General features: G+C 34.1%; 1 protein-coding gene across 1 annotated transcript in view; it reads left to right on the forward strand.

The window, feature by feature from the left end:
• The window catches only part of AADAC (arylacetamide deacetylase), a 16,685-nt gene extending 7,860 nt beyond the window's left edge, over window positions 1-8,825 (forward strand). Inside the window, exons 3-5 of the mRNA XM_017854952.1 lie at window positions 1,049-1,118; window positions 5,085-5,256; window positions 7,905-8,825. Of these exons, the coding sequence (XP_017710441.1) occupies window positions 1,049-1,118; window positions 5,085-5,256; window positions 7,905-8,501 (839 nt within the window). The 3' untranslated portion in view covers window positions 8,502-8,825. The remainder of the gene's footprint in view (window positions 1-1,048; window positions 1,119-5,084; window positions 5,257-7,904) is intronic.
• The last annotated feature ends 1,888 nt before the right edge of the window (window positions 8,826-10,713 follow it).

Here is a 10,713-nt window from a genome sequence, read left to right on the forward strand (position 1 = left end):
GATATACCTAATGTAAATGATGAGTTAATGGGTGCAGCACACCAACATGGCACATGTATACATATGTAACAAAACTGCACATTGTGTACATGTACCCTAGAACTTAAAGTATAAAAAAAAAAAAAAAAAAAAGAAGAAGAAGAAGAAGAATTGCTGGCCTTAAAAGGACTTAGTTGTGAAATAAGCAAGAAAATTATAGATTGAAACGAGAGCTAAGTAAGAGCATTTTCTTTTATTTTTGTGCAGGAGAAATATAAACAAGTTGGTAGACTGAAATAAATGAAGGCAGTAAGTAGAAATATGTTAGCCAAGTAATGGGCTGGAAGTGTTGACTGATAGATACACATCCCAGAGGAAATGAAAGGGAAGAAGATTTAGAGTACTAGTAAAATAATTGGATATAGATAGGAAGGTTGGAAACGGAAAAAAAGAGTATTACGTCTTCCTCTTAGATCAGAGAAAAAGAGGCAAAGACAGGCCTCAGCTAGGTATATTCTTACAGTAGTAGCACAGATGCGAGCAGTAAGTTCCGGTGTTTGTTTAAGGGGACCTAGTTCTATTCCACTTATATTCAGGTGCCTTTTCTATTGTCCCGTGCAGACTTAGGTGATCCTTCTATGTTGCTACAATTTTGTCTGCATCTCCTTGGCTCACATATCTGACAACATGTTGGTCAAGTTAGCGACTTGTCTTTTTATCTTTGTATACCCATCATCTAAAACAGAGCCAAATCATTACCTCCTTCCAGTAACAGAGCTGGGTTAATCTAGAGAATGAATCTGACATAGAAGGATCAATGGCAAAATGTGCAGGACAAAAGATAAAAGGGAGGGAGAGCATTAGGAGGTTTGCTGGGAAACTGGAATTCCACTGAGTCATGGATGGATGGCTTCTTATAAATACAGTGTTAATTTGTCTCTCCTGTTTTAAGGTAAAATAGAACTTCCAGAACGTGAAAGAAGTGCAGCAAGATTTTTTTGTGAAGGAAACAGCCTTGGTCTTCATTTGTCTATTTTACTAATATGTTGCTTTTATCCTTTTATTTCAGCTGTAAATGATTATGACTTGCTGTCAAGATGGACAGCAGACCGACTTGATGCTGTCGTCGTATCAACCAAGTAAGAGCTGTGCTGTTTGGTTTTCTGGCCAGATGCCTGACATGCCAAGATTCTCTCAGCTTTCTTTTTTTGTTTGTTTGTTGTGCGTGTGTGTGTGTGTGTGTGTGTCAGAGTCTCACTCTGTCACCTAGGCTGGAGTGCAGTGGTAGGATCTCAGCTCGCTGCAACCTCTGCCTCCTGGGTTCAAGTGATTCTCAAACCTCAGCCTCCCGAGTAGCTGGGATTACAGGCGCGAATCACCACACCCAGCTAATTTTTGTATTTTCAGTAGAGATGGGGGTTTCACCATGTTGGTTAGGCAGGTCTCGAGCTCCTGACCTCAAGTTATCTGCCCTCCTCAGCCCCGTAAAGTGCTGGGATTACAGGCGTGAGCCACCACGCTCAGCCGATTCTCTCAGCTTTCTCAGCCGATGCATGATTATGCCAAAAATAAATGTTTCTCAGATGACACTAAGTAGGCAATTGCAAGAGAGTGCTAGGCCTGACCTGATTAGCGCTGAGAAAAAAAAAAAAAAAAAAAAAATCTGTATATGTTGGTGTAACTTGGTTATTAGGCAAAAAGAAACACCAAAAGTAAAAAAAAAAAAAAAAAAAAAAAAAAAAAAAAAATTTTTTTGGGCTTTTCACATAAATTCAAACTGTATCATTTATGGACTTAATTACTTGGACGATATTTCCTTTCAACCCTTAATTCACAGTCTTTAAAAATGAGTGCCCTGGAGTCACAGGATCATCTATAAAAGTGCATTATAAATAATTTCCATCTCAGATGGTCATTGTGAAGAGTAAGTGATAACTTTCTTGAAACAGACTTAGCCCAGTGTATAGCACTTGGTGAGCCTAAACTGTAGGCTATATAATTTTAAATATTTAAAATATAGTCTACAGTTTAGGCTCACCAAGTGCTATACACTGCACTAAGTATAATAAAAATTTATTATCAAATTAAACAAAATAGATGAGTTCATATAAAATTGTGTTAAATAATCCACTTATGGAAAGAGCACTTAGGGACAGTAAAATTAGGGGTGGATTGCTGGGTAGACCCATGCCAGAGCAATATATATTTAAATTGAAATTTCAGAAAGTAAGTGAACAGTTAAAAAATAACATACTTACCCCATTTGTCAAGTTAAATCATTATTATAACGTTGGGACATAATCTTGATCAATATTTGGTTGTATGTGATCACTCATAAATGTAGTGGCTAGAATAATATTTTGTAAAATGCAATTAGAAAATCCAGGCTTATGGTGTTTTGTATTCCAACTTTATTCTTAAAGAGAATTTTCTTAAACATGGCAAGTCAGATTACAGGATAAGACCTACACCTGTGTTTGATTCATTGCAATGACTCGTAAATCGCATGCACTTGAAAGATAAAATATACTTTAAAATACATATGAAATATATGCCTTACCTTCAAATATTCTCATTTTATTGATATTAAAGATGAAGAACTCCAATATTAAAAGATAGATAATTTTGGTTGTATTTAAATTAAAATGACCAATAAGCACATGAAAAAATGCTCAATATCATTAGTCATTAGAGAAACGCAAATCAAAACCACAATGAAACACCACTTCACACTCACTAGGATGGGTATAATATATATATTTAAAAAGATAATAACAAGTGTTAGTAGGGACATGGAAAAATCAGAATCCTCTATGCTACTGGTGCGAGTAAACACTTTGACAGCTCCATACAACGTCAAACAGAGTTACCATATTGACCCAGTATTTCCATTTCTAGGTGTATACACAAGAGAAATGAAAACATGCCCATATAAAAACTTGTATGTTTGTAGAAGCATTATTCATAAATCTTCAAAGTGGAAGCAACCCAATGTTCATTAACTGATAAATGGATGGATAAAATGTGGTATATCTATACAATTGAATATTTAAAATTCAATCAAATATTTAAATAAAATGCGGCATATCTATACAGATATTCAGATGTGTAAATATATCACATTTTATTCATCCATTTATCAGTTAATTATTCATTTGTTAATAAAAAGACTGCTACAGTATGGACAAATCTTGAAAATATTATGCTAGATGAAACAAACCAGTCATAAATGGCAAGTTTTGTGATTCCATTTATAGAAAATGTCCAAAATAGGGCAAATGAATAGAGACAGAATGTAGATTAGTGGTTGCCTATGGTTGGGTTTGGAGGATGGGGAGAAATGAGAAGTGACTACTAATGGGTATAGGATTTCCTTTTGGCGTGAGGAAAATCTTCCAAAATTGATTGTGGCAATGATTGCACAACTCTGAATATATTGAAAATCACTGAATTGCATACTTATAATGTGTTAATTTTGTGGGTTATGAATGTCTCAATAAAATGGTCATATTAAAAATTCAAGTTGGGTGCAGTGGCTCATGCCTGTAATCCCAACACTTTGGGAGGCCAAGGCAGGTGGATCGCGACATCAGGAGTTCGAGCCCAGCCTGGCCAACATGGTGAAACTCCATCTCTACTAAAAATACAAAAATTAGCCAGGTGTGGTGGTGGGCACCTGTAATCCCAGCTACTTGGGAGGTTGAGGCAGGAGAATTGCTTGAACCCGGGAGCTGGAGGTTGCGGTGAGCTGAGATCATGCCACTGGACTCCAGCCTGGGTGACAGAGCTAGACTCTTTCATTAACAGAAGTCTTAAAGTTTGTGTGTGTGTATATATGTGGGTATAGACATATGTGTACTTTAAACAGTTTTAAATACATATATACTTTTTCAAATCCAAAATATAAAAACACCTACCAATTAATAGAAGTATAGGGGAAAGACTCAGAAAGACAATTTACAGAAAAGGATATCCAAATCATCAAACAATATATGAAAATGTACTGTATACATCAGGAAAATACAAATTAAGACTATTGCGATACCTTTATATACTCAAAATTATAGATAAAATGAGAAAGACATAAAATACCAAGTGTTGATGAGGTTTTGAATCAACAGCACTTCCATAAGCTCTGGTTTGAGAATGACTTGGTAAACTACTTAGCAAAACTCTTTGACATTATTAAGTAAAGCTTATGCATACCTCTGTTACTATCAGTAGCACAGGTATATATCAACAAGAATACATCCATATGGTCACAAAAAAACATGTACTAGAATATTCATAGCAGCACTGTTTATGCCCAAGACGTCTAAATCCCCATAACATTTTTTTAATCTGGAAAAATATTTATTTGATATTTATTGTTTGTTTAATTATTTGCAAGAATATTTAATATGTGATCTACCCTCTTAATGAATTTTTAAATTTGCATTATTTTTGACTCTACAGCAGATCTGTAGAACTTATTCAACTTGTTTGACTGAAACTTTATGCCAGCTGATCAGTAACTCCCCATTTCCTCCTCCCCACAGCCCTTGCAACCATCTTTTCACTCTGATTCTATGAATTTGACTATTTTAGACACCTTATATAAGTGGAAACATACAGTATTGGTTATTCCATGACTGGCTTATTTCACTTAGCCCATCAATATGTTAATGGCTAAATGATTTGTAGTATATTCAAACAATAGAGTACTATACAGGAAGATAGAAGCAATGTGAATGAGGCTCAGAAACATAATGTTGAACAATTGACACCAGATACATAGTATATGCTACATGATTTCATTTATTTAAAGGCAAAAACTAGGCAAAATTAATTTATGCTGTTATATCAAATTAGTGGATACTTCAGGAATTAAAGAGAGTAAACAAAAGGTTTCTGGGATGCTGGCAATGTTATATTTCATGATCTGAGTGCTGATTATGTGGCTGTGTTTAGTTTGAAAATTAAAGAAATTATATACTTATGTGCACTTCCAGCATGTATTAGGTTGGTGCAAAAGTTATTGCAGTTTTGCCATTATTTTGCACCAATAATATATTACGTTCTAATAAAAACAAAAAAAATGTGTGAACTATGTTTTCTCTCTACAGCTACAGATTAGCACCTAAGTATCATTTCCCAATTCAATTTGAAGATGTATATAATGCCTTAAGGTGGTTCTTACATAAAACAGTTCTTGCAAAATATGGTGTGAACCCTGAGAGAATCGGTATTTCGGGAGATAGTGCAGGAGGGAATTTAGCTGCAGCAGTGACTCAACAGGTATGATGCTGATGATTTCTATGCTTTTTAAAAATAGTCTACTTATATTTAATGCATGTATTAAAATATAAATGCAAATAGGAGATATTAATTTTTTGAAACTATTAAAGAGAATATTGAGAAGAAATGACTAAAACATTATAAGGTCAATCTCTGCTTCTGTCATATATTTTTTTCTTTCTTAAGGGAATGTTAATTCTTTGGATAAATCATTAATTTGAAATTATAGCCTGCATGTGGTAGCTCAGAAGGGCAATCCCAGCACGCTCTGAGAGACCAAGGCAAAAGGATCACTTGAGACCAGGAGTTTGATAGCAGCCTGGGAAATACAGTGAGACCCTGTCTCTACAAAAATAAATGAATAAGTAAATGAATAAATAAATAAATAAATAAATAAGAAGAAGAAAAGAAAAACTAGCCTGGCATAATAGTGTGAGTTTGTAGTCCTAGCTACCTGGGAGGCTGAGGAGGCTGAGGCAGAAGGATCTCTTAAGCACAGGAGTTCAAGGTTGCAGTAAGCTATAATCATGCCTCTGTACTCCAGCCTGGGTGACAGAGTAAGGTCCTGTCTCTTAAAAGCATAAAAAATAAAATAATATGTGTCAGTAAAATATTATACTAAGTAGATGAATGAGATCATGTAATTGTGAGACTAATGACCCTATTACCCTATTAGAGGTTCAGACGAATTCATAGAATCTTCGATAGCATATTCCTCTATTACCATAACAATAATCCTATTTTTAGAAAATTATCAACACATTCAAAGATTCCCATGCTACTTACAAAGAAGAAACATGAAGAATTCAAAAGATTTTGTATGTAGATATAAAATCAGATATTTTATCTGTCATTTAATGATGATATAATAATAATAATAATAAATGGCATTTTGCCTCAGATTATATGTAGAATAGGTTTTGTTTTATGATGAAGAAGAAACACTGCTATTGATTGTTTAAACATCTAAACTCTTTTCTCATGTAGTAGTCAGGGTACTCCCATGGAGCAGCAGTCAGGAGAAGGAGCTACCTAAGATCTTCTCTCTAAGAATGTATGTAGAAGGTTAGATTTTATTAGTTGACTTTAGTTACAAATGAGGGTTCTAAAGCAATTTTAAAACATTGCTGTTATTGGTTTTGTTAATTATATTTATTTATGATTTTTCACACTAAAAGCATTTTGACTGCTAGAATCTGTTGAACAATATTCTCAAAAGTAAAGATTTATAGTTGCACTTTGTTTCAATCATAATACAGAACAAGTATTTGAAACTTCAAAGGTAGGTTTCTAATCATTACGATGAATTTCATAATGTAGCAGCAAAAGCATTAGACTGGACATCAGGAAACTTGGAGATGCAGTAATTTATAGAATTGATACTGACTTAATCTCTCTAAATAAATAGTCGTTTTCTCTCCTGTAAGAAAAATGAACTCTTTCAACTTTAAAGAGTTATTTGAGGGTCATATGAATAAATTTATATAAAAATGCTTGGCAACTTGTACCAATCTTTACAAATAGTCTCCAAAATGGTCTATTTTGATAATTATAGTTAAAATGTAGATAAATACCACAATTTACAAAATATTTGAGGTTACATCTAATAATATCTATAATTTTATGTAGAAGTTCTATACATCTTTTATAGTATATTATACACTTTGAAAACATAAAATTATTTTTTAACCTATATGTTTTCACAATTTAAAACATATTTTGTAATATTTCATTCTTATAAGTCTCCTTTTTTCCTACTTGGTATTGGTATATCTCTTTTTACAGACTGATTATTACAAATATTAGCACAATGGACTTGATATAAAAGATGATGTTAATAGACCATTTCACGCAGAAGTCTTGCCCAAATCTCCTAAAGTAACATGTTGCTTTAGCATCAAAGCCATGTCAGAAACCTCTATTAAGTGATCCTTCTTCTTCATAGCAAAGCTTATTGATATACTGGTATATTTTAATTTTTTTTTTTTTTTGGGGGGGGGGACAGTGTCTCACTCTGTCTCCCAGTCTGGAGTGCAGTGGCGTTTTCTCAGCTCACTGCAACCTCCACCTCACGAGTTCAAGCAATTCTTGTGTCTCAGCCTCCTGAGTAGCTTGAATGACAGGTGTGCGCTACCACACCTGGCTAATTTTTGTATTTTTAGTCGAGACAGGTTTTTGCCATGTTAGCCAGCTGGTCTCGAACTCCTGACCTCAAGCAATTCACCCACTTCAGCCTTCCAAAGTGCTGGGATTACAGGATTGAGCCACCATTCCAGGCCTATTTTAATATACTCTTGCATGAACAGAAGAAAATATTTATGCAGTTCTTCTGGTTATCATTCCTAGCAGAAAGCATAGGAGATTAACTTTCTAATGATCAGTTAGATCTTTTTGTATTATCCATAAAGCATATATGACAGATGATTTTCCTTAAGTTGAAAATATTGATGAACATCTAGCTCTAGAAACCCATTTCGAATGTTAGAAAGTTTGTTGTGATGGTATGTTTCATTTATTACTTAAGTCTTTTTGAGATCATGAACAGATAGATAGATAGATAAAGACAAGATAGACAGATAGATAATCTTATTAGGGATACTTTATTGTTTTAAATGAAAATAATTTGTGCAAATCATCTTGTTTCTCAGCTCCTTGATGACCCAGATGTCAAGATCAAACTCAAGATCCAGTCTTTAATTTATCCTGCCCTTCAGCCTCTTGATGTAGATTTACCATCATATCAAGAAAATTCAAATGCTCCAGTTCTATCCAAATCACTCATGGTCAGATTCTGGAGTGAATATTTTACCACTGATAGATCACTTGAAAAAGCCATGCTTTCCAGACAACATGTACCTGTGGAATCAAGTCATCTCTTCAAATTTGTTAATTGGAGTTCCCTGCTCCCTGAGAGGTTTATAAAAGGACATGTTTATAACAATCCAAATTATGGCAGTTCTGAGCTGGCTAAAAAATATCCAGGGTTCCTAGATGTGAGGGCAGCCCCTTTGTTGGCTGATGACAAAAAATTACATAGTTTACCCCTGACTTATGTCATCACCTGTCAATATGATCCCTTAAGAGATGATGGAATCATGTATGTCACCCGACTTCGCAACGCTGGAGTTCAGGTTACTCATAACCATGTTGAGGATGGATTCCATGGAGCATTTTCATTTCTTGAATTTAAAATTAGTCACAGACTTATAAATCAGTATATTGAGTGGCTAAAGGAAAATCTATAGTAAAACATGTAGCTGTAACATATTTTTAAAATAAAGTAAATCTCAAAACCTCAGAAAATTTGCATTAGAAATTGGCCTTTCTTAGAATGGACTAATTTAGTTCCACATGTAGCATAATTCTTAAATAGTCACTTTTCTGTTTTTTTTTTTTTTTTTCTTACTGTGGGATTTCATTTCAATTTTCTACATTGTCTATCTGCTTTTCTGAGATTTTCCTTCTGACACTGTTAATCTTATTTTAAAATATTACATTCTTATATACTTTATTTTTGTGTGTTGGCTACTATTTACAATGCAGGAGAATAAATGTGAGCAAATATTGCCTGTTTGAATAATGTCAAGATTTTAATCAATGTTCATTTACAACCTGAAACATTCCTAATCACAGATATGAATTAAATGCCAATTCTTTTCAAAAGCAGTTGTCTCAGTGAAATGTCAATTTATTACCACAGTAAATTTCTCTATGTAACACTTTTAGAATTTAGGTACCAAGTGTTAAACTAATCAATGCTAAAAAAAAAAAAAAAAAAAAATCACTGTGGTACTTTGGGGAATTAGCTGCTTTTTATTTGAGGAAAGGTAAAGAAACTGAAGTTTAGTAAAGATGGAAGAAATATCTGGGATGAAAACTGACCTAACAGCCAAAGACTACAGATGTGGAAGTGTGGAAGTCACTGACCAATGATAGAAAAATCAGAGAAAATTTTAATCTCTGAAAATCCCATCCCAATATTGCAGGGAGAAAAATAAATAAAATGGAATATACTTAATGCTGGGCAGAATTACTTGTATTGACTATGAACTATGTAGTGTTTTCTAATTATAAAGAAGCCCAACTACAGGCAGTCTTCAGATGGTGCAGAAGCTCCACACCATTATCAGGAACTAAAGCTTTTTCTATCTTTGTACTCATTGATATGGTTTGACTGTGTCTCCACCCAAATCTCATCTTGAATTGTAATTCCCACAATTCCCACGTGTCATGGGAGGAACCCAGTGGGAGGTAATTGAATCATGGAGGAGACTCTTTCTCATGCTGTTCTCATGATAGAGAATAAGTCTCACAAGAGCTGATGGTTTTAAAAATGAGAGTTTCCCTGCACAAGCTCTCTCTCTTTGCCTGCTGCTATCCATGTAAGACATAACTTGTTCCTCCTTGCCTTCTACCATGTTTGTGAGGCATCTCCAACCATGTGGAACTGTAAGTCCATTAAACTCCTTTTGCTTCCCAGTCTCGGGTATGTCTTTACCAGCAGTGTGAAAACATACTAATATACTCACCATTCTCAGTGTCTGCTTGTGTGCATACTTATAATTATTGTATTTTTGAGTACTATCTAAATATTCTATCTAGGCAGAGAAGGGATATGGCAGAAGAGCTGTATTTGAGGTAATTTTATTTTATCAGAAAAGCAGTAGTAATCTCAGGATATCCAACTAAGAGACTTCTTATATTTCATTTTCTAGGACAGTGTCACAAGGAATTTTGCAAAATAGAATTTTAGTAGTTGGGCAAATTGTAGTTTCTTATTTTAAGAAATAGGGCAATATCCTAGCCAGAGCAATCAGACAAGAAGAAGAAATAAAGGGCATCCAAATCAGTAAAGAGGAACTCAAACTGTCACAGTTTGCCAGTGATATGATATATACCTAGAAAACCCTAAAGACTCATCAGATCATAGATCTGATAAATGAATTCAGTAAAATTTCAGGATACAAAATAAAATTACACAAATCAGTAGCTCTGCTATACACCAGCTCAGTGACCAAGCTGAAAATCAAATCAAGAACTCAACCCCTTTTACAACAGTTGCAAAAAACAAAATAAAATTAAATACTCAGGAATATACCTAACCAAGTAGGTGAAAGATCTCTACAAGGAAAACTACAAAACACTACTGAAAGAAATCATAGATGACCCAAACAAATGGAAATACATCCCATTCTCATGGATACATAGAATCAGTATTGTGAAAATGACCATACTACCAAAATCAATCTATAAAATCAATGCAATTCCAATCAAAATACCATCATTATTTTTCATATAACTAGAAAAAATATATAAAATTCATGTAGAACCAGAAAAGAGCCCACATAGCCGAAGCAAGACTAAGCAAAACAAAACAAAAGCAAAACAAAACAAATCTGGAGGCATCACATAACCTGACTTCAAACTATACTACAAGGCTATAGTTACCAAAACAGC

The sequence above is a fragment of the Rhinopithecus bieti genome, unplaced genomic scaffold, assembly GCF_001698545.2.
Source record: "Rhinopithecus bieti isolate Rb0 unplaced genomic scaffold, ASM169854v2 scaffold_36840, whole genome shotgun sequence".
Lineage (NCBI taxonomy): Eukaryota > Metazoa > Chordata > Mammalia > Primates > Cercopithecidae > Rhinopithecus > Rhinopithecus bieti.